Source organism: Eumetopias jubatus, unplaced genomic scaffold (genome assembly GCF_037043125.1).
Source record: "Eumetopias jubatus isolate StellerSeaLion01/CBP00866 unplaced genomic scaffold, mEumJub1_p1.0 scaffold_4, whole genome shotgun sequence".
NCBI lineage: Eukaryota > Metazoa > Chordata > Mammalia > Carnivora > Otariidae > Eumetopias > Eumetopias jubatus.
Window position 1 is genome coordinate 8660016 of NW_028274810.1, and position 25225 is coordinate 8685240.

The 25225-nt window shown below is 47.5% G+C and overlaps 1 protein-coding gene across 1 annotated transcript in view; it reads right to left on the reverse strand.

Annotated features, from left to right (window-relative positions):
- PTGFRN (prostaglandin F2 receptor inhibitor) overlaps positions 1-25225 on the reverse strand; it is an 81846-nt gene that overhangs the window by 4595 nt on the left and 52026 nt on the right. The window contains exons 5-8 of the mRNA XM_028102115.2: positions 18749-19174; positions 13736-14155; positions 5095-5202; positions 425-730 (exon numbers count right to left, since the gene is read on the reverse strand). Coding sequence (XP_027957916.1) covers positions 425-730; positions 5095-5202; positions 13736-14155; positions 18749-19174 — 1260 coding nt within the window. The remainder of the gene's footprint in view (positions 1-424; positions 731-5094; positions 5203-13735; positions 14156-18748; positions 19175-25225) is intronic.

Below are 25225 nucleotides of genomic sequence, written 5' to 3' on the forward strand. Positions count from 1 at the left end.
GGAGCCCCCTTCCCATCTCAGGGTTCCGGAGAGAACCCCCTCTATGCTAACGAAACCAGGCAGAGCCTCCCTTTTCCAAGAAGAAAACCAGGAGGAGGGCAGGAGTGGCAGGAACCCACTAACTGCCTCCGCTGAGGACCTGAACCCACTCTCTCAATGATGTTCTCTGCCTCTGCCTGGCAGAGTCCATGCCAACCCTATGACAAGGGAAGTGGGTTTGCACGGAATTTACAGAAAGCAGCAGAAATCTCTCCAGGAAGTCTTAAAAATCGTTTCCCAGTGGTGCCTCCGGGGCACAGTACCACTCCTGGGGAAACAGCTGCGGGCCTGGGCCAGGTCTGGAGAGAGCACAGTCTCAAACGGTGGCCACCTGAGCCCGTCAGCTGCGGCGCAGCACAGAGACTTCACCACGTGTCGGTCTTACCATCCATCTTCACAGTTACAAAGATGGGCTTGGAGTAGATCTCGGCCTCCTTCTGCCAGGAACCCGTCGGGGACTTGACCCACGGAGTCACGGAGCAGTAGTAGTTGCCAAAGTCCTGGTCCTCGGAGCTGTGGACTTGCAGCAAGAATTCCAGCACGCTCACGCGCTCCAGGCTGAGCTCGCTCTTCTGGTCCCTCTCGGCCGTGGTCACAATCCCCTTCCGGTCCAGGGAAGACAGGAGGACGGGAGCCTTGTCCAGACCGAAGGAGTGCACCGCAAACCAGGACACATCAAAGGCCATGTCGTCTGTGGATGACAGACCAAGCCGGAACCCTGGGTCAGTGCAACAGGCAGAAATCGCACGTGGGGCTAACACGCACGTCATGTCACTGGGGGCCAGCGTGGCTTGCCGTGCCTTAGGCCAGCCCCACAATGGGGGTACTGTCACACTCCCCGCCTCTGTGGCAGGGCCCAATACCTCATTCCAAGTCACAGAGCCGGGAGCAGCACAGCATGCGGCTTCACCCACAGAGTGTAGCTCCAGAGTCCTCCCTCTTAACCACACCGCCACCACCACCCAACCTAAGGAGCACCCAACACTGTCTCCCACAGGGAACACAGGACGTAAAGCTGCTAGGTGGTGACACTGCATGCTCTGTTTGCCAAAGCAGGGTCCTCTGACATGTCAGGGGGACGAGCCCAAGACCAGGAGGACACTAATGTAGTCAAGAACAAAAGGTATGTAAAGTGAACCGTACAAAATTTAGAGTGGTAAATAGTTTAGGGCTTTTTTGTTTTGTTTTGTTTTTTGTAGATTTTATTTATTTATTTGTCAGAGAGAGAGAGCAAAAGCAGGGGGAGTGGCAGGCAGAGGGAGAGGGAGAAGCAGGCTCCCCGGAGCAGGGAGCCCGATGCGGGACTCGATCCCAGGACCCTGGGATCATGACCTGAGCTGAAGGCAGACGCTTAACGACTGAGCCACACAGGCGTCCCAACAGTTTAGGTTTTATTGTTCACTGTGTTTTTTCCCTTGCAGATGTGCTTAAGTTCAAGACAAGAGGAAAAAACACGTCCAGCTGAGAAAGTGGAACACAGCTGAACAGTCCCAGAGAGGATGCTGCTGAATCTCGAAGCACTTTGCAAAGTCACGGTTCTAACAGCCTCAAACAAATGAACATGGGCATAGGAGAAGGAAGACTCTGGCACGTTGAAGACGGAGCACACATCATAAGCCCCTGACCTCGTCTTCTGGCCCATTCCCTACTGACACCAGCCGTGTCGGGCCCGGGGTGCATTCAGCAGGCCAAGAAGGATTGCAAGGCCACACACACCTTTTATCTTAAATTCACCTGATAAGGCTTTCTATATAAATGTTAAACGACACCATTTTTGTTACACAAAAAATAACATTTATTCACTTCATGAAAATACACTAATAACCTCAAAAAGCACTATCTTAAGTGCTGTAATATGATTACACAAATCATATTCAGGTGCTTACGTACTGAAAAGGAAGAGAAGCAAAACAAAAAGCAAGACTTTCTACAAAATTATCCAAATGATGATTCCTTTCCAATTCACTCTGAACATGTTAAGGGCCAGGGCAAACCTCAGTCCCACCTACAGGATGACCGCTCTCCACTCCAACGCTCAAAGTACCTTCTTTTCCACCCCATCGGCCCACTGTGGCACTTGGGCAGAAAATCTGATTTTTGCCAGTGTTAGGGGTCATCTCGTACCAAGAAGACCACCTCCCTGGGGGCAGCGGGAGTGCTGTCAACGCCCTCATGCCCTCACAGCCTCACGCTGTGCTGCCCGTCACCTGGAGGGGCTAGGAGGATCCTGAAGGCGAGAAGTCACGACTGTGTCCCCACTACTTGGGTGCAGATTCTAGCCCCAGTCCCGCCATGCCTCATGGAGCTCCAGGCTACCGCGCCAGACTCCCAGCACCAGTACTGGCTAGCCATGTGGCCTGGACGAGCAACTTAACTCTCTGTGACTTAGGTTCCTCAGCTGTAGAAGGAACATTCCAACTTCGCCCATGGTTAAGTTAGTCATCTCTGTGAAATGCTTACAACTGCACCTGCCTGGTACACAGTAAGTACTCACTGCCTGCCCGCCGTGAACACCCTTATCTCTACACTACAACATACACAGTCTACGAACAGATGCTGCCACAGGGAGGGCCTTACCGCCGGCAGCAGAGGCCCTTGGTGCCCCTAACATTCTCACACCCGTACCCTCTTCCAGAGGACTGGCTTCAGCTGACGGAAGCCACCTCCTGGAGGTTTAGAAACACCCTTGCTCCCCAAGCATTCGGCCTGTGGACAGTGACTGAGGAATGGCGGGGAGCTAAAAGCCTAGTGCCTTAGCTCACGGAGGCTGTACCCTGTGGTACCACCCACGCGCCAGAGCTCCCCGGGGTGTGTGTGTGTGTGGGGTGTGTGTGTGTGGGGGGGGTGTGTGTGTGTGTTGGGGGGGGGAGTCAGACTTGTCTGAATTCACATCTTTGCCTGGCTTCCTTCCCTGCTCTGTCTTGACTCCCTTGCTCCCTGGGAGCACATCCTCAATCACCTGCACGCCTGTCTCAGGCTTTGCTTCTAGAGAACCTGACCTAAGACACTGCCTCTAAAGGGCAGTGATCTGCCCTGTCCGTCCCCCTCTCGGCACTGGAGCACCTTGGCACTAGGCCCACTTACGCGGTATGTCCTTTCCAAAAGAAAATTCCTTCACAGCCCATCGGGTGCGTGAGGAAAAACTAAATTACAGCGTGTGCTTAATTATTCAGAATCTTCTACCCACACAGTCCAAGAGTGCAAAGTTCTGGAAAACTGTGATCTGCATCATAACAGCCACCTATAGCTTCTGTAATTACCCTGGAGGAAAAGACTTTTATATTAAGGGCACAACTGGTGACCCATTAATTTACTGAGAAAGAACATCTAAATGATTTATTTTGGTATATATATCATCCATGAGCTTCGAGGGTAAACATGGTACCGACTTCTGAACGGGACTCCCTCCCCTGTGTCCTGGCAGCCCCTTCAACTTTCACTTTTGTTTTCACTTCTGAATCCCACTCCCTGTCCCCGATCCTCTGCACCTCAGCTTCCTCAAGACCTGGGCTCCCTACCCCGTGCCCTTGAGAACACAGCTCACCAACCAGTGGCTTGGATGGATTCCTTTTCCTTTTCTTCGACATTCTTTTTCCTACCTCTGCAGCTCAGCCAAGTTCAGGCTCCCTGAGAGAGCCAATTTGGTATCCATCAGCTCATCCAGGGGTCGGTAGCCTAATCCAGCCCACCGCCTGTGTTTTGTCAATAAAGCTTCACTGGAACACAGTCAAGCCCATTTGCTTACGTGCTGTCTACGGCTACTTTCACACCAACCGCAACAGAGCCGAGCAGTTGCTGTGCAGACCATCTGGCCCACGAGGCCAAAAAGACTTCCTACCGGAGTAACTGCCGACCCGGAGCTGGTGACCACCCGCACCTTTGACCGGCGGTCCCAAAGGAGCTAGATCTCAGCTGGTGGCCACCCAGGCCACTGCTCCTCGAGGCCCGCTCTGCCCAGTCCCCTGCTCATGCTGTCCACTCTGGTTCACTGCGGGCCATCCTCCCTTTGCTTACAACCTGCCCTTACTACGGAATGAAAACCCACTTCCAGTTTCCACGCCAGGGCCACACGCCCAGTGGTCTCTGCAGAGAATGTTGAGAGCCTTGTACACTTTGGCCTTTTCAAGGCGCCGATCGGTGAGAGGCCCGGGCTCTGCCTGTGATGGGGTGGGAGGTACAAAGATGCTCAGAGACAAAGCGTGTGGGAGAGAGCGCAGCTCCCTGTTCCTCCAGGGTAATTACAGAAGCCGTAGGTGGCTGTTATCATGCAGTGAAGCAGGTTCTCCGCAGTCTCTCTAGGAGAAGGTGGTGGTGGGTACCGTCCTGCTCAGCAACAGACACCTTATGTGCCTTTAATGTTCTTTCAAACCCCGGGGGTCTACGAGTGAGGCAGGGACACCAACTGGTCACTGAAGAAAAGGTGTTAAGATTGATGTCCCAAAGCTCTTAGGCCCGTTGGCAATGCTAATAATTTTTGCAAAGAAAAGATTTACAAAGATTTCCCAAGAATTTAAACTACAATAGCACCACCTGGTCACTTGCTACTCATTTACTCTGCTCTGTCCTTCACCATAGAGTTAACGCCATCTGATATCATATTACATGAGGATTGCTTTCTTGTCTGTCTCCTTACCAGGTTGCAAGCTCCATGATGTGGAGCCTTTGGTCCCTCCTCTGTTCCCAGTACCTGTTACTAGAAGAAGCTCAATAAATATCTGAATGAATCAATGCAATGAAACATAAAGTAAAGGAGCTAGACTCTACTGGTAGGTTTCAAACCAGCTTGAGCTTGAATCAGCCCTGGAAGAGTCCCACTGACCGCCTTGATGACTCAGATTCCAATGTCTGGATGGGTTTCCAAATCATCTAACAGACAGATGCATCCATCAACAAGGATTTATTAAACACCTACTGAGTACCAAGTACAGAGCGAGGCAGTTTGGGGATTTAGACAGTCCAATCCCTGACCTCGACATCTGTGTCACACAGTGTGGATGACACGAGGGGAATTTATAGAAAGCGACATGGGCAAGGAGAGAGGACAGAGAGAAATACCTGGATCCAGTGCTGCTCCTTCAACAGTGATGATGCAAAACAATCTGATCAGATCTCCCCGGATAACCGACGGTGTGTCCGAATGCACAGAGGCATTAAATATAGGCCCTGGAAAAGAGTGACAGCACCTCATTATTCCTGCTCACGCTTTTGTTTCAGTTCCATTCCTGACGCTCTCATGGGCATCTACGTGCAGCCGACCTTCCTTGGAAGTGGGCGAGGTGGTGTTCTCAGGCTGCTTTCCTTTCTCTTCAGAGAGACACGTGCATCAGGCACAGCCAAACGAGCACCATCTGAATTACAAACACAAAAGAACTCTTCCTACAGAATGACCTTTGCTTCTGGCTTTTCCTTTATCCCTTCTCTGATGACAACCACGGTCCCCTTGGAAGGCCACCCCCACCTGCAACCCGGGTGCCTCTTCTGGTTCTGTGTGGTTCACTTCCAGGCCGAGGTGGCAAGAGAGCAGAGGGCACGGGACTGAATTGGCGACCCTTCTGGCCCCGATGGAGTGGGCGGCCTCGCTGTGCTGGGGACAGGGGCTCTGCCATTAGGAGGCTGAAATGCAGTCAGCAGACAGACATGTCAACCATGATGACACTCTGTAGGGGACAGTGGGAGCACTGTCAGCACCTGACAGCTCCAATCTGTCAGGAGAAATTGAGGCAGCACAGGCATAGCTTCAGAACACTACCCAGACCCGCACCCCTTCCTGAGAACACCCCCTTGATATTCAGTTCGCTTTAAAAAAGACTCTTTCCTTCTTCCAGAGGCCAAAAGATGTGTCTACCCAAAATGAACTAACTGTGCAAGGCAGAGATGCTCCCACTTTGAGCTGTGAGCATAAAAATGAGCATTATATGAGAGAGCCAATTTGGTATCCATCAGCTCGTCCAGGGGTCGGTAGCCTAATCCAGCCCACCGCCTGTGTTGGCGTTATATATATATACTTTATATATATATATATATACACATATATATATATATATATATGAAGTATAACGACTGAACACACAGAATTTAGTGTTAAAATAATATTGGAAGTGGGCGAGGTGGTGTTCTCAGGCTGAACGTATAACGACTGAACACACAGAATTTAGTGTTAAAATGAAGTATAATGACTGAACACACAGAATTTAGTGTTAAAATAATATTTATCATAGAGTCAACTAGGTGCATCTTTAAGTGACTGTAGGTACAATTATTATTATGCTATTTGATAACTAGGCACAAATAAGGGATTTATTAAATTAAAAAAAAAGTATGCCTTGCATGGAAGGAATCTGGCTCCTAGTCGCTTCTTAGAGAGAGGGGCTACGTACATTCTTTTTTTTTTCTTTTTAAACTCTTTATTCTTCAGTTTCAGGTGACAGCATTGTACAGCTTTTAAGTCAACCTGATCCTAAGAGCCCAATATTTACCTTATCCTAATAAGAACAGGCAAGCCTGAAGAAGGTTCCAGAATACCAGTGCCATGGGATTTCCCCTGGGTTTCCTGGGAAGCAAAAAGAGATGGCCCTGGACACTGATTCTGAAACTCATTAGAAGCTAAGAATACAAGTGCTACTACATTTTAAATCAGATCACCAAAAAGGAAAAAGTACTTTAACGTACCAAAAAAAAAAAAAACAAAAACTGACTGAGAAAGTGTGTAAAGGTCACGCAAACCAATGAGGCAAGTCACGAAGAACCGATAAGGCAAAGAACTAAAAAGGCTGTTTTTATGGCACTTCACCATGAGTGCGAGGATGAACTCATCGGACTGCTTTCCCCAAACCGAGAACCGGAGCAGCCGGTGTTCTGTTGGGAGAAAGGTGAAGGGCGGGTGGAGGAGATGGCAACCCAGGGAGGTGGGGCAGCCCTGAGCAGGTTGCGGTGAGAGTTCAGATTAACCAGAGAGCAGGAGGAGGGCATCAACTCCGGGTGCAGGGGAGAACGTAACAGAATGGTGGTCATGGGGCATCGGGAAAGGGAGGAAAGCAGAGAGGATGAGGAAACCTGACCTACCTGCGGGGAGCCTGCCCTTCAATCAACCTCTCTCCCAGCCACAGTTCCCACAGGTCCCGACCACCCTGGATTTGCTCTGCTTATTGGAGTGAGGCAGGACAGGATTGAGCCAGTGGCTCTGACCTGGCCCAGTGTTCATGACCAAGGAGCACTTCATACCACATATGGCCCCCTGGGAGTACAGGTTAGTATAAACCCAGGTGAGCAGTGAGGACCACGTTGTTTTCTCTGACTAGAAATTTCATGGTAATAAACAGAGCTACACCAAGGGGTTTTCTTCAAGTGTCTGAAGCCGTTCTAAGAAACCACAAAATGATAAAACATAAAGACCCTCAAAATGGATTTAGGTTCCTAAATCTGAAACCGCACAGAAAGACTTACCAATTTGGACACATTTCACTTTCTTTTCTTTATATTTCCAAAGAAAACCCCAAATGCCTTCTGGGTCACAAGTTATGGTTCTCATTTCCTCTAGTGGCTATGGCTGTGGGAACAACAGAGCATTTGTGCTACGGCTCACCATGTGGACATGGGCCAGGGAGAAGGCCTTCATTGTAAAATATTCACAGCAGTGGATTTCCTTCTAATGAACAACTCACTGTTAATGTGGGTCATTATCCCAGGCTTGGAAATATTTTTATTATGGTCAATTTCTGTGATAATGCTGTTTTCGCGAGGGAATTTGTCTGGTTAACTTCATGGATGACAGACTATGGCCCGGAGAATTTAAGTGAACCAGAGTCACTAGATGTCCCCCGATTCCTAGTCTGTGGAGAGTACATGGACCACACTCAGCTCTTAAATACAAACATTGACAGAACCATGTTCTAACTCCAGCCCCTAAAAAGGGCTGTAAATAGCAGTATTCTTGTGAAAGCCAAAACTGCAGACCATCTGTGTGTCCGTCAATAGGGTAAAATGACTAACTAAACTCTGGGAGGTGTAGTCATTAAAGTTGTTATTTACCTAGAATTTGTATTAACGTGAAAACTGCTTATCTTAGAAGGTCCTTTAAAGGGGGGAAAGCAGATCACAAAACTGTACATACAGCCTGATCTCACAGCCATGAAGAAAACATGGAAGGGAAGATTTCTAGGAAGACAAACAACACAAATTAACAGTGTTGGGTAGTTATGGCTAATTCTTTTCCTTCTTTCTACTTTACCGTATTTTCAAGTTTTTTCTATTAAGGAGAAAAACTTTATTATTATCCTTTTTTAAATGCCAACATCTTGAACACCATAACATTTAATCCATATTTTCCCCCCTAACACTTTGGGTCAGTGAAATTCATGACTCAGTAGCACCCCTTGGGAAACACGGTCCTCATACCAAGAGGCAAGCACCCCAGAACCTGGGGATAGAAAGGTGGACACCAAGAAGGACCTCTTTGTTATGTGTATCTTCTGCTGTTGCTGTTGATTTTTAGGAAGTGAAGACTCTTCAGTATCAAGTCAGTATTTGCTGGGAGCCATTCAGGGCGAGGGCACTGTGCTGGGTGGATCAGATGGCAACTTCTCCTAATAAAACCGTGAACTGGCCACGACAACTCCGTGGACTAAATAAAAGTCTCAGCCAGTTCATTCAACCTGGAAGCTACAGTCATTTTATCTGTGATGCAGAGATGTAAAGAATTGAGAAAGAGATTCAATACCCATTCCTCATCCAGAAATACAAAAGATTTTATGTCTCCCCTATTTCCCATAACAATTCTAGAGAAACATCAAATAACAAATGTAAAACAAAATGGAATAAACTACAGAGAATAAAACAGATACACAAATAAAAGACAAAAACCACATAATCATCTGACTCTCAATAGACACAGATAAAGCATTTGACAACATCCAACATCTCTTCATGGCAGAAACACTCAACAAACCAGTAATGAAGGGAAACTTCCCCAACTCAATAAAGGGCATCTATTAAAAAAAAAAACAAACCCAAAACAACAAAAACCCACAGTTACAATGATTTTTAATGGTACAAGACTGAAAACTTTCCCCGTAGAATCAGGAACAAGACAAGGATGTCCACTTGTGCCACTATTATTCTACACTGTATTAGAGGTGCTAGCCAGGGCAATTAGGCAAGAAAATTAATTAGAAGGTGTTCAGTTTGGAAAGGAAAAGGTAAAACTGCCTTTATTCACAGATGCCGTTTTATTGTATTTAAAACACCCTAAGGAATCAACCAAAAAACAATTAAAACTAATAACAAGTCCAGCAAGGTTGCAGAATCCAACATCAATATATTAAAATCAGCTGTGTTTCTATATGCTTGCAATGAATAAAGGGAAAAGGAAATTGAGAACAATTTAATTTACAATGGCATCAAAAAATAAAATACTTAGGAGAAACTGAATAAAAGAAGTTCAAGATTTGTACACTGACAACTACAAAACACCACCAACAGAAGTTAAAGACAACCGAAATAAACAGAAAGATGTCCCATGTTGATGGATTGGAAGGCAATACTGTTAAATGGCAACACTCTCCAAACTGATCTACAGATTCAACACAATTCCTAGCTGTCATCTTTGCATAAATTAATGGGTGATCCTAAAATTCATACAGAAATGCAAGAGATCTAGGATAGCCAAAAAATCTTGAAAAAGAACAAAGATGGAAGGCTCATACTTCTCGATTTCAAAATTTACTACAAAGCTATGGTAATCAAACAATGTGGTCCTGGTATAGGAAAAGACATACAGAGCAATGCAACAGAACTGGGAGTCTATAAAAATCCTTATATTCGTGGATAAATGATTCTTGACAAGTGCGCCAAGACAAGTCAAGGTGGAAGGAAGAGGCTATTCAACAAATGGTGTAAGAACAGCTGGGTGGTTCACATGCAAAAGAATAAAGCTGAATACCATCCTCTGCGACACAAAAATCAGGGCACCTGGGTGGCTCAGTTAAGCGTCTGCCTTCAGCTCAGGTCATGATCTCAGGGTCCTGGGACCAAGCCCTGTTTCGGGCTCCCTGCTCAGCAGGGAGTCTGCTTCTCCATCTCCCTCTGCCCTTCCCTACCCTACTTCCCACCCCCCACATCCCACCCGGCTCATGTGCTCTCTCTCTCTCTCAAATAAATAAGATCTTTTAAAAAATTAACTAGAACAGGTCATAGCACTAAATGTAAGAGCTGAAACTGTAAAACTCCTTAGAAGAAAAGAGAGGCATAAATCTTCACAACCTGGGATCAGGCAATGGTTTCTTAGATAAGACACCAAAAACACAAGCAACAAAAAGAAAAATAAATTGGACTTCATCAAAATTACAAGCTTGGGTGCTTCAAGGGACACCATGAGCAAAGTGAAAAAACTACCCACAGAGTGGGAGAAGGTATTTTTTTTTTTAAGATTTTCTTTATTTATTTGAGAAAGAGAGAGACAGTGACAGAGATAGCAAGAGAGAGCACAAGCTGGGAGGAGAGGGAAAAGCAGGCTCCCCACTGAGCAGGGAGCCCGATGCGGGGCTCGATCCCAGGACCCTGGGATCACGACCTGAGCGGAAGGCAGATGCTCAACCTACTGAGCCACCCAGGCGCCCATGGGAGAACATATTTTTAAACCATGTATCTGTTAAGGGGCTTTTTCCAGACTCTATGAAAAACTTGACTAATCAACAATGAAAAGATAAATAACTCAATTTAAAAATGGGCAAACAATCTGGATAGACATTTCTCCACAGAAGATACACATACAACCAATAACCACATGAAAAGATGCTTAACATCAACAGTCATTAAGAAAATGCAAATTAAAGCTACAATAAAGTACAGCTTCACACCCACCAGGTTGCCTATGATAAGAAAGATGGAGGATAACAGGGTTAGTGAGGATGTGGTGCACTTGGAACCCTCACACATCGCTGGTGGGAATACAAAACGGTGCAGCTGCTTTGGGACACAGTTTGGGCAGTTCCTCAGAGTTAAACAGAGCTCATATGACCCAGCATCCCTCCTAGGTGAGAAATGAACTCTGATGTCCATCCCCAAAACTTGTACACTAATGTTTATGTCAGCAGTATTCACAGTAGCCACAAGGGTGAAAATAACCTAATGTCCGTCAACAGATGAATGGATAAACAAAATGTGGTCCATCCACATGATGGAATATTGTTCAGCCATAAAAAAACACGGAGTACTAACTCATGTTATAACGTGGATGGACCTGGAAAACGTTATGTCAAATGAAAGAAGCCAGTCACAAAAGTCCACATATACAATTCAATTTACGTGAAACGTCCAGAAGAGACAAATCTATAGCAATAGAAAGATTAGTGGTTGTCAGGGGCTGGGGGTGGGGAGTAAGTACTCAGGGGTACAGAGTTTCCTTCTGGAGTGGTTAACAACTCTGGAATAAGATTGTGGCAATGGCTGCACAACTTCATGAACATACTAAAAACCACTCAACTGTACACTGCACATGGGTGAATTTTACATGTTAACTATAATTCAATGAAGCTGTGATTAAAAAACAAACAAGCAGATATACACAGTAAAAGAAGCCTGCACTTTCTCTGCTCTTTCCAAATCTAAGGATTTAAATCAATATTTTCTCTTTATTGATCTAAATGTTAACAGATTGAAGAAACTAGAAAATAATTTCATTATACAGTATTGAAGTTTATTTATTTTTTTTAAGATTTTATTTATTTATTTGACAGAGAGAGACACAGCGAGAGAGGGAACACAAGCAGGGGGAGTGGGAGAGGGAGAAGCAGGCTCCCCGCCGAGCAGGGAGCCGGATGCGGGGCTCGATCCCAGGATTGGAGTCATGACCTGAGCCGAAGGCAAACGTCCAACTACTGAGCCATCCAGGTGCCCCAACTGAAGTTTATATTAATACAAAAGAATGTTAATAAAAAACTTTAATGAAAAAAATAAACTTTAAGGTCTAGTTTAGCTTTACTCTAAAAGGTAATCATGTAATTCAACAAATATCTTGTATTCATTATGCCGATTCAATTAATACCTGAATTTTTACAGGTGATTATAAATTTACACAGTCAGAAATTTCTAACTGGAATCCATGGCAGATTTAGTGAAAACATTCATTATTAAACTCATAAATGATGATCCTTCATCTTGATATCCTAAATAAAATTGGGGGATCAAAAACTTTTAAATATCTACCTGCTGAAATACACACTCATACATACACACACACACACACACACACATAGATTATTTCAGAGGAGTTTAATGAATTACATGGATGAATAAGAAATATTTCTATTTGAGAATCTGTATCCATGCCATTAAAAAAAGTTGACCTTTCCGTCTTATAGCATAAAAACATTTTACGTAACCAAAAACAAAATCAATTCAGAATAGACACAAAAATGTTCTTGTTTTAATTAACCTTGCCATACATGACCATCACCAGTAACTATTCTTAATGAGCTGGTTGACAGATATATTCATCCATACCACCAGAGCTCTGGCAACTCGACTAATTGATGGGAAATCTTTTTCCAGTCCCAAAACAAGGTGAGGCACAAGGTTGGGATACTTATCACCTGTGTGGAAATACTGCTCTATAAGTCGGGCCAAAAATAGCGCCCATAACCGTCAGTCCTAGGGACCCTTGATGAACTTGGCTCTGAGCCTTGCATGTGTGGCAAGTCATGTAACCCCTCTGGAGGTCCAGTGCCCTCTTCTCTTTATCTATACTCCACTGTGTTCTCTAAAGGAGCTACAATAGCTGAGTTTCGGTTCATCTATTAAAAAAGGAAATGAGGGGGGCACCTGGGTGGCTCAGTCGGTTAAGCGTCTGCCTTCGGCTCAGGTCATGATCCCAGGGTCCTGGGATCAAGCCCCACGTCAGGCTCCCTGCTCAGCGGAGAGCCTGCTTCTCCCTCTCCCATTACTTGCCGCTCTGCCTACTTGTGCGTGCTCTCTCTCTCTGTCAAATAAATAAATAAAATCTTAAAAAAAAAAGAAATGAGGATAGTATGTGCACACAAAAATTTGTACACAAACGTTCACAGGATCATTCCTAATAGTCCAAGAACTGTAAACACCCAAATGGCCATTAGCCGATAAATGGATAAATAAAATGTAGTGTCTCCACACTGTGGAGTATTATTCGGTCATAAAAAGGAATGAAGTACTGATAAATGCTATGACACGGATGATCCTCAAAAACACTGTACGACAATGAAGAATAAAGACAAAAAAAAAAAGAAAGAAAAGAAAGAAAGAAAAAGAGAAAGAAAGAAAGAGAAAGAAAGAAAATGCTATGTTACAGTGAAACAAAACAGACGTGAGAACCATGTATTATATTCCATTAATGTAATGTGAAATGTCCACAATAGGCAAGCTGATAGAGACAGGGAGTAGATGAGTGGTTGCTGGAGGGCTGGGACTTGAAGGGTGTCAGCTAAGGGAGACAGGATTTCTTCGAGGTATAATGAAAATGTTCCACAAATCAAATGTGGTGATGGTTGTAGAACTCTGTGAATATACTGGAAGCCACTGAATGATACCCTTTAAATCGGTAAAACTATATGGCATGTGAATTACATCTCAATAAAGAAAGCTACTTAAGAGAAATTAAGCCACTGGCTCAAAATCCTATGGTTGCATTCATAGTTCAGTCTGTGGTTCAATAAGGTTCCTAGCTCACCTGCAGTTTGGAAGTCAATCTCAATGGGATTGGAGAGACTGGTGGCTGCTTCTCGCCACAGGCTGCCCCTGACAGGAGACCAGGCTGTCACCATGCAACGGTACAGCCCCGCATCCGAGACCTGAGTCTGGTACATTCGGTAGCGAAATTCATCTTCCTGCACTTTCTCCAATACAACGCCATCCACCCGCGACGCATCTGTCCAATTCTCCAGCTTCACCACAGAATCCTGGTCCAGGGAGATGATGTACTTGGTTTCATTGGGACTGGAGAGGTCCCCCACAGGCTTCTCAGCAGTGATGAGAACAGAGTAGCGTGGTGACTTAATATTCTTGGAAGACACTTTGCAAGTCATTTCAAATGTATTTCCTGCAGCAAAGAAAGGCTTCGGCTGCCTTGCCTTCACCACGAGCACAGAATCTGGAATGAAGTACCAGAAAGAGGTGATTTCCAACAGGACTAGTGAAAATGGATATGCATCTGAAAGCAGAATGACAAGGAAATTGGAATTTATTCGCAAATTGCTGCACAATAGCACTTAAGAAAATCTGGAAACTCAGAAAGAAAATCACGTGTTATCTGTAAGCAGGCTACAAACCACCACGTTGGATGAAGCAGAACAGTCTGAAGTGATTTAATGGGTGTGAGGGAATCTGGGAGACTACTGGTATCCTCAAGGACATGAGGCAGGGCTCACTCTTCGTGAATAGGAGGAGATGCGCCTGAACACAACACCCAGGTCAGGCCCTAGACCATGCCAGGAGCATCCTCTCCCTGAGGTTCTGCTGGGAAAAGGGCAGGGAAAGTCTGCTTGGAAGATTAGAGCAAGGGAGAAATGGGTTCTTTCTGTTTAATCAGATCATGGTCACAGTACAGAACAGATTATTAGTCAGGTGACTGGAACACACACCTGTCCATCGAGTGATTTCCACAGAGATGCCATTTTAACATTTTGAGCAAGTGTCCATGGCTACACTAACTTTATGTTTAAGTATGTTACTCCCTGCTTCTCTGTGAAAAAATAAATCCCTAAGCATATACACATTAGAAGCCATCTATATTATAATTGCTCGATGTCAGGCACTTGGAAGGTACTTAAATATTTGTTGAATGGATGAATAAATGAATTAAACACATGCTTTTTATCCTTTAATAAGATTATTAATTCTATAATCTGTCTAGTTATAAAATGATTTTTATGTTGGGTTTTGTGGGCTGTTCCACCAAACCTATTAAGAACATGTGTGTTTTAGTGTCTCTCCAGTATCACAGATTCCTAAGGTCCCATTGAGCCACCCACATTCTTTCCTGATTCTCCTGTGAGTTTGGTAATCCATCCGTTCATTAAACAAGTACTTAGTGAGAGCCTCCCGTATTCCAGGCACTGGGAACGCCACAGTAAACAAAGCACACAGAAGTCCCTCCCTTTATATGCTAGTGGAGGAAGAAAAACAAAATAAATGAGTAAAATATATGGTGTGGTTAGATGGTGACAAAGGTTTGAGAGAATAAAGGAGGGAAAGAGGAGAAAAAGTGTGTGGGGGGGATGGGGGCAGGGAGAGACAACACAATTTTAGACAGAGGGGCCAGGATGGCATCCCTGACGAGGCATCAAGGAGCCAAGAAGGTGAGGGAATGAGCCCGTATCCATGTGAGGAACAGCATTCGAGGCAGAGGGAAGAGCAAGCAGAAAGCCAAAAGGCAGAGGTATGCCTGGCGTGTTGGAGGCACCATGGGAAAAGCAGAGGGGATGAAGAGGAGTAAGCACTGGGGAGAGTTATAGGTGAGGTCAGAAGGTAATGGGAGCTGGATGCCATAGGGCATGCAAGGCTACCAAAAGGACTCTGGGATTTGCTTTGAGTGAGATGGGAAGTCTTTGAAGGTTAGGGCAGAGGAGTTTCATGATCTGACTGACATTTTAACAAGGCTGCCCCAGCTGTCACTGCATGGGCGGGAGCAAAGAGAACAGTCAGGAGATGGCGGTGGCTTGCTAACAGGGGAGCGTGGCTGCAGCAAGACTCTGAGTCCATCTGAAAAATGAGGAATTGAGGATGAAGGTTTTGGACTGAACAACTACAACGAAGGTGCTGGAGAAGGCCAAAAGAAGACCAGAAGCGCCATTCTGAACAGGAGTTTGAGATGCCCGTTAGACAAGTGGACGTGTCAACAAGGCAACAGCGTATTGAATCTGGCATTCTGGAAAGAAGTCTGGGGTAGAAATATACATTTGGGAGTTAATGGTGTGTAAGCGGCTTTCAATTCACGAGTTTAGAAGACATCACCAAGGGAGGGAATCCAACTAGAGAAGAAGTCCGAGGGCTATGTTCTGACGCAATCTCATGTCTCAGGGTCAGGAAATGAAGAAGATCCAGCAAAGGAGACAGAGAAGGAGTTGTGATGAGGTGGAGGAAAGCCCAGGGAGGTGGCATCCCACAGCCAAGGGAAAACCAAAGTATTTCTGGGAGGAGGGAATGACCACCTGTGCTAAATCCTGCTAAGTGAAACAAGACAACAAACAATTGGATTTTGCAGGATGTCAATCACTACTGGTCTTAACACAAGGACCAGGGGCAAAAGTCTGATAAGAAGCAGGTGCCACAGAGAACGAGAAGAGAGAAAGTAGAGACACCCACCGAGTACAGATAAATCAAATGCTTTGGCTATAAAAGGAAAGAAAGAGCAATGGGTGGGGGTAAAGAGGTTTGGAGAAGGGGAAGACAGAGAGAGAACTGAGATCAAAATTATTTTATAAAATACTAAAACAGGAACAGGAGGTCTAACTATATTCAGAGGCCAACAGAAAAGGTCCAGAAAAGAGAGGAATATTGATGACATAAGAGAGAGGGGCCTCGTGCCTGACCAGTGAGAGGGGCTGGCCTTTGCTAGGACATGGGCTGGGGGCAAGTGTGTGGAAATTCTCCTCTGTTTCTGTTTCTTTAGGGAAAAAGAACCCAGGACCAACAGCTGAGAGTAAGGCTGGGAGAGGAGGTTTTCAGACAAAGAAGGTGGTATGCAATAATCATTTTGGAGAGTAGGGAAGTAAACAGATTATGGAAATGCAGAATGATTGCCAGGCAGTGTTGAGAGCCCCGCTGACATAAATGATCACAGATTTAAAGTGAAGCCAGTCAACACATTTAAATGTTTTTATCCAACTACAGAAGGTTGGCTTTGGACTGGTTTGTGGTTTGGCCAGAGCATAACGCAAAACAAGAGCAGGGCAAGGGAGCTTGGGGTGCAAGGGGGCGTTATGGCTGGCCAGGAATCTAAGTGGGATGCCTGCCCATCTTATCCTCTCTTCCACCCCTGGACATATCTTAAGAATGGAAGAGGGTAAAATGACACAGGGCAACAGGTGTAGACTGGACTGCCCTGGACCACTGGTCCAGCTACATGAGACAGAAATGGAGGCCAACACAAGGTGGTAGGGTTCATGGACGGCCAGTCTGGTGGGGTTGCAGGGGTGATGCTGGAGGAGCAGAGGGAGTGATCAAGAAAAACAGAAGGTATGTTTAGAGAAGAGGATGCCCGGAATTGAGCGCACGGAGGGCTTTCAGTTGTCACAACTGAGATGGTCTACCGTAGGGTGTGAGCACAGGAGGAAATGACCAAACCAGACAGAAGACATGATGACTCAAGAGGAGGACAGGAGACTGAGAAGGAAACGTTGATCTTCACCAGGGTTCCCAACCCTAGCTGCTCAGGAGAACTGGCTTAAAAATTCCAATGCCCAGGGCCGCCTGGGTGGCTCAGTCGGTTAGGCATCCAACTCCTGGTTTCTGCTCAGGTCATGATCTCAGGGATAGAGCCCCACAGAGGGACCCACACTTGGCTGAAGTCTTCTGGAGACTCTCTGTCTCCCCCTCTGACCCTCTCCCCATTTGTGTGCATGCACTCACTCACTCTCATACATACATGCATACATACATACAATCTTAAAAAGAAAAAATCCCAATGCCCAAGGCTGCATACACCCTCAGCCAACTAAGATAGGACCTCTGGTGGGACTCAAGCATCAGGGTTTTTTTAAAGTTCCTCAGGTAATCATGAGGTGCAGTCCAAGTGTGGGCCAGCGCTGTGTGTGGAAGAGAAGCTAGTGAGAAGTCAGTGAGAGTACTTGAGAGCACGGCTGTGAAACAGAAGTTAACCACTTCCCCAAGGGAACGAAGAGGACCCAGGAGTCCAATGAGGGGGGTGACACAAGCTGATGAACAGGCCCCACTGTATGAGGAGCGTGGGGAGAAAACACCTCCGCTCAGGAGACCCCAGGGCAAACAGCGGCCTCAGGGGTGGGGAGCGAGGGTGGTCATGTTTAATGTGGGAAAGAGCAAGAAACATTCCAAGCTGAGCCTCAGGCAACAGGAGATTCCGCTGAGCTCCCAGAGGGCCCTGTTTGGGGCTGGGGACAGGGTTGGGGGGGGATGGTGGCAGTCAATTGAGGCGTGTTAGGGGTGTGTGGTACTTCACATCCAGGGCACAAGGGGGACCTAGGAGGCCTGGGCTTCCTGTAGTGATGGACTTGACAAGTCCGACGTCCCAACGCAGACAGTGCTCCGAGCATCAGGAGGAGATGTAGCAAAGAAACTGTTACCCTCAAGTTCTTGTCACCCCTCTCCAGAAACAATCTCTCTGAAGGGATGACTGGCACCTCAGGAGCAGGTGCGAAAGTCTGGCCCCCACCCCCGTGCCCCCGGTTTGTGGCCCTGCATCCAGCAGGAACTCGCAGACGTGAGCACACTCCCGAGGCCCAAGACCACCCAGCAGAGCAACAGCGTCAAGGGCTGTGGGCACCGACGAGCTACCACCCCCAAGTGCCAGCTCTCTCACAGGGACTGAGCCTTCGCCAGCATCAGCATCTGGAAGGGGTCCATGCTGTTTTTAGAGCAGTAGTCATTTGAGCTCGCATTTTTTTGGATTCCTAGCAGGGAGACCTGGCATATAAAACCGCGCAGTGCAACGACCTGGGCCAAAACAAAAACCCCAAACCTCAGTGAACAAGAATAAAGCGCCTACCTTCGGATGCCCAAAATATGGTGACGGGTTTGGAGAAGACATCCTTGCTCTTCACCCAGCTGTCGTTACGCTGTCTGGTCCACGCAGACACGACACAGTAATAATTGCCTCTGTCTTCCTCTGTAGTCCTTTGGATTCGGAAGCTGAACGTGTCCGTGTGCTCTTTAGAAAAAATAAAGTCTCCGTCCTGGGCGCGCTGCTTGCTCCGGTCTCCATACTTGAGCGTCCAGTCCCCGCTCATGACCGCCAGAAGCTCGCTGGCCACCACGTCGTCACTGCGCCGGTTCACCCTGTAGTACCAGGACACGGTGAAGCGGACACTGGCCTCCGAGCTCTTCATGTCCACTATCCGGCACTCCAGCTCTGTGAGGTCGTCGGAAAACTCAGGGACTTTTGAAGCATTCAGGTACACCTGGTAGTCTGGTTCTGAACGAGAGAGGGGCAAGGATTAAGAAAAAAAAAAAAAAATCAGACGGCTACATATGAAGAATGAGCCAAAGGAATGAGGAGTGCTACTCCTGTCCTGACAATCAAATGCCCAACCCACCAATTACAGTGATGGAAAGGAAAGTCTTCGCCCTGGATAGGAAGGATCTGGAAAGAGTCTGTTATGGCAAAACTCATACAATGCTGCATCACTATGGTCCCCAGGACATCTTCCAAGGCCAGAAGCCAACTGTCTGCAATCCGAGCCTGGACCTTTCCATAGGGCTGGGAGCTGCCGGCAGTGTCCCCGGGAGGTTAGTCCTCCGAGAAGGCTCTAAGACGGCTCGGGGCTCACACTCCACCAAGTTTTGCGTGGCGTGCCAAGCGGTGCCCACAGACCTCCAAAGCCCCCGCTGGGGCTGCACAGGGAAACCCCATCCCAGAGTACATTCCAGCACTCGAGGCCAAGCCCCACGGGGCCTGGTGTCCTGCCATCCCTGGCCAGGCCCCAAACGCAAGGCCCTCGGGTCATCATTCCCCCTGCCGATTCTCGTGCTCACTTTCCTGGTCCTCTGCCTTTTTCCACTCAATCTGTGTTCAGTGATCAATAAGCACCCAACCTCACACTCCCCAGATGACATTCTTTTCACGGCCACACGTAACTCTCCCACACGATTCTGCCAACCCTGAAGCCGGCTCCTGCGGATCCTGGCTCTAGGAAAGCCTGCTCCCTCAGGGCCACGCCCCCTCCCCTGCCCCTACAAACTCTGACGGGGGTGGGAGGAAAGCCAGCCCTCTCCTGGGGTCCCCTGCTGCTGCCACAGCCATCTTCGTCTTCACTTGTGTGGAAACCCCTTCTTCCTCTGACGTTCACTGTGCTCGTTTCATCCATTTTTGGAACTCCATGTTTCTGTCTTCGCTGACCCCTAGGCCTTCCTCCACGCTTGCCAAGAACTGATATTGGAACCTCTTTGTCGCCTTCCTCCCTCTGTCCTCACCCCCTCCCCAGGTCATTCCCAATGACCTGAGGATCTCCAGTCCCCACACCATGTCACACCACTGTGGTCACCTACCAGCAGTGGTCTTCTCCTCTTGACCGCCCCGCAAACTTCCACTCCTTCTTCAATGTAACCTCCTCTGGGTCCCCTCCCAGGCCCCCAGAGCGTGGCCCCCGTTCTCCATGCTCCCACAAGCCATGGAGGGGCACCTGGTCAGCAGCAGCCCCTCCCTGTTATTACGCCTTGCTGAAGGTCTCGTCCCCGAGCTCTAAACACACAGCCTTACAAGCTCAGTAGGCACCCAGCCAACGTTTACTGCCTGGCTTTTAGAGAAGGCTACATTTTTCTCTTGTGGCACGTGGCCTGCTAGGAGCACCCGAACTCTCCCTAAACAGAACTTTCCATCTGCCACCACTATCTTTATTCCCATCACCTCAATCAAACAGTTTAGTTTTACTCAACATTGCTTATATTTATGACTCACTCAGATTATAAACTGCTGAGGTCAAGGAACTGTTCTGTTGTGATTTACGCTTCTAATAAAACGTGTAACATCATGGCTTCCCTAAGAATGATTCAGTGGCCAGGAAAAGGAAAGAAGTCAAAATCCTGTCCCCTTCAAATGTCATCTTCACAAGCATTTAATTGCAATGAGGGTGATCCCCACGGCACACACAGTTAAACCAACGGGCCCCGGCCGCCAACAGGAGCACACCGCGTTGTGAGGGGGACACTGTGCAGAGACACCGCGGGCTGCTAGAGCGTCACCCCCCGAGTTGTACAGCTCGGGGGTGTCCTGCCTCCTGGGCGGAGGGCCAGCACCCCACACTGCCTCTGCAGTAGCACCGACTGTGGAGGAAATACCACCGAAAGGCCTTTACGCCGTCACGTGCATAAGACAAGGTGTCCCAAAGGACCCCACATCCCAGGCTTCAGCCCCTTCCCTCCTGGCCGACTCTGCCAGAGCAACGTAGCTGCAGCCAGGACACCCAGGTTCCCTTCACGTGGCAAGGACAGCCGCGGACTGGCTGGGCGCCGGGCAAGATGGCGCCCCTCCGTCAGGACCGGCCGGGAACGCCGCACCATCACGAGCGCTCGGGACTCAGCGGCGGCCCGCCTCCTGTGTGGACCATGACACGGGGACCCTTCACGTGCTCCCACGTTACCCTGAACGGCAAACTGAGGCCGTGAAGAGCAGTGGTGAAGGGCCAGGAGTCTGCAGCCAGCCTGTTCAGATCCCGGCTCTGCCGTGGGCTTGCTGTGTACTTGGGCACATGCCTTCACCTCTCTGGCGCCTCACTTGTGAAAACAGAGGTAGTAACAGTAACTAGCTCACAACCTGGCTGTGAGGACGAAGAGTTCAAGTATACAGGGGCGTCCGGGTGGCCCAGTCAGTACAGCATGTGCCTCTTAATCTCGGGGTTGTTAAGTTCGAGCCCCATGCTGGGTGTAGAGATGACTTAAAAATAAAGTATTTTTATTTATTTATTTATTTTAAAAGATTTTATTTATTTATTTGAGAGAGAGAGACAGCGAAGGAGAGAACACAAGCAGGGGGAGCGGGAGAGGGAGAAGCAGGCTTCCCGCCGAGCAAGGAGCCCAATGCGGGACTCAATCCCAGGACCCTGGGATCATGACCTGAGCCGAAGGCAGGCGCTTAACGACTGAGCCACCCAGGTGCCCCCAAAATAAAGTTTTTTTTAAAGGACTTAAAATATACGTGAAAGTGCTTAAACCAGTGCCTGGTACATGTGCAAATGTATACATACACACACATATTCACAGATATATATACACACAGACGTACGTATTTGTGAACTATTCCCCGTCCAGAGCTTTGAAGAGTCAGTCATGTGCCCGTATAGCTCAAAAGTGGCAAATCTGAACCCAGGGCCATGTCCCTTCTATCACCTTTCAAGGACATCTGCACCTCACAGATGAGCCAAGCTCCCTGTCTTCTAAACTCCATTATTTTCTCACGACCACTGACTGGCTCGTGACCTGCAGCAACACAGAATGCTGTGACTGGCAATGACATGACTATGGTCCTGCCACCAGGGATCTGACACAGGAAGACCGCTCCCCACAGGCGATCCCCTCAGCCTGGATGACCAGCACAGTCCAAATGGCCAGGAGGCAACCTGTTGGATTTCTCTTCTGTCTCATCAGTCACCAGCTCTTAAAAAGAAACCCTTTGGTCCTTTGGGGTTTACTTTCTTCCCTTGAGCAGTCCCCCAAAGTGGCACTGTGAAAATAAAGACTGTCCAAGTTAGCACGAAAGATGGTAGAGAAGCGGTGACATCAGTGGTCAGACCACGGGACACATGGAAGAGGTAGGCAAAACTAGCTCCCGCACCGACCACCTGAGCAGCCCTCTCCCTCTCCTCCTACACCCTGGCCTGGCCACCCCCAGGGCACACTCCTTGTTCCAGAACCCAGCTGCTCCCCTGGGTTCTTCCTTAGGCTCAGACCCTAACACGGGCACAGAGCAGGCTTCTAGGCATCTCAGTTTCATGCTTCCATGGCATCACCAGCACAGCACATCTGTACCCTAATCCCCTCACTCTCCACCTGCCTCTGCCAATGTGCACACGCATGCACACACACACACACACACACACAAAGTATACATACACAAGCACATTCATACACACACTCATACATGTGTGCGTGCACACACAAGCACACATTCATACACAGGCACACTCGTTCGTGCATGCACACACATGTGTGCAAGTATACACACACAAGCACACGTTCATACACAGGCACACTCGTTCATGCATGCACACACACGTGTGCAAGCATACATACACAAGCACATTCATACACACACTCATACATGCATGCGTGCACACACAAGCACACATTCATACACAGGCACACTTGTTCGTGCATGCACACACATGTGCAAGTATACATACACAGGCACACTCGTTCATGCATGCACACACGTGTGCAAGCATACATACACAAGCACACATTCACACAGTCACTTATTCGTGCATGTGCACACACGTGTGCAAGCATACATACACAGGCACACTTATTCGTGCATGCGCACACGTGTGCAAGTATACATACACAAGCACACGTTCATACACGGGCACACTCATTCGTGCATGCACACACGTGTGCAAGCATACATACACAAGCACACATTCACACACAGGCACACTTATTCGTGCATGTTAAACACGTGTGCAAGTATACATACACAAGCACATCCATACACATGTGTGCATGCACACACAAGCACACGTTCATACACAGGCACACTCGTTTGTGCATGCACACACGTGTGCAAGTATACATACACAAGCACAATTCACACAGGCACACTCATTCGTGCATGTGCACGCACACACTCATATATCCATGTGCGCATGCATACACACACACACACGCACACACACACACACACACACACACACGGACTCAGCTGACTCCCACTCCAAACAGACACCGCCAACTCCTCCTCCTAACTTCCCCATTACGGTTCCTGCTGCCACACCCACCATTCACTCTCCTGGTCACCTCTGCTTGAATTGTGTGCCATCTCCGACTCTCCACTCTGAGGGTCCCCAACTCTCACACTGCCCCCATTCCAGGACTTGCACACAGTGGATGCTCTATAAATATTTGTGAACAAAAGTTGAAACCTCATGAACAGCATCCTCGTTCGGGCTCTCTTTGCTTCCAGCCAAGACGATTATGATAACCTCCCAACGCACCTCTAGGAAGACACAGTTATCTGCACAATAAACCTCCCGTGGCTTTTCTTCTCACTTCCTGAGTAAGAACACACTCCCCAGCCTGGCATGCAAGGTGCTCATCAGTGTGAGTCTAACCCATGTGTCCAGCCTCACCGCCTCCTGCCTTCCGATACATATTCTACACTCCACTGAGACCACACCTCTCACCATTCCCTAACCACCTCCTATGCTTCCAGGATTTGTCTCCCTTCCTGCTGTTCCCTCTGCCTCAGCACTTGGGACAGCTGCTCGGTTGGTTGCTGAACAGATGACTGAACAGACTCTCCCATTCTATTCCATCCTCCAGCTCCAAGGGAGTCAGTTTAAACCCTATGGAACCAAACACAGAGAAAGGAGAAGCTCTTCACTGACTGGTTGGTCTCATTCTGTTAAGACTAAATCTCAGGCCCCCAAAAGGGAGGACCTTAATGCAAAGGCATGGGTTCCTGGCTCAGGAACTCATAAGGCACAGGTTCCAGGGATTTAAAGGATGTTCAGAGATCATCTGGACTACCCACCAGCCTTTCAGGTCCACTTTGGACTTACACTCCCGGAGAAGCTATGGCTCCACAATGTCACAATGGCAGGAGTGCCGGTGGGTTCTTCTTTAGTTTTTGTTTTAGTGCACGTGTAGACATTTTCCTTCATCGTTGTTCTACAATTTTAAACATTCTGTGCAGAAACGGCCTGTTCCTTGAAATCCATCATGCACGTACTTCTCCTATATAGCCTTTTCTACTTAACGGAGAATTTTCTTTGATTATTTTGATTCAAAGCCTACTTTGAATTTACCTGTCATACCTCTACTTCATGTTCAACAAACCTTCACAGAGACCCCACCAGGTGGGTCCAGGCTTACTGCTTACTGCTCTCTAAGGATTTTATCTGAACGCTGCCTTGAACTTTGATTATTATTGTATATATGTCTTATGGACCTTCTGTAGGACTCTGCCCGGGGTCCGGGACCCCCTACCTCATTCATCTGTATGTGCTATGCCTGCAGTGCCTTGCACATAAAAGACATTAACACTCTTGCTGAATTGCAGTAAATTTAATATTTTGCATAAAAATGCTCATTTTTGGCATAAGCATTTCATCACTACTGATTACCGTTATATCCTGCTTGATCTCATCAAGAAATCAGCTAAGAATGCTATGGTGGTTATGTTTAAAAAATGCTTAACAGTTAAGGATGCATACTAAAGTACTTAATGTCAAAATGACATGTGTCTGGGGTATGCTTTAAATTCTTCCAGAAGAAAAAGTGCATGCGTGCGTGCGTGTGTATGTTTGTGTGT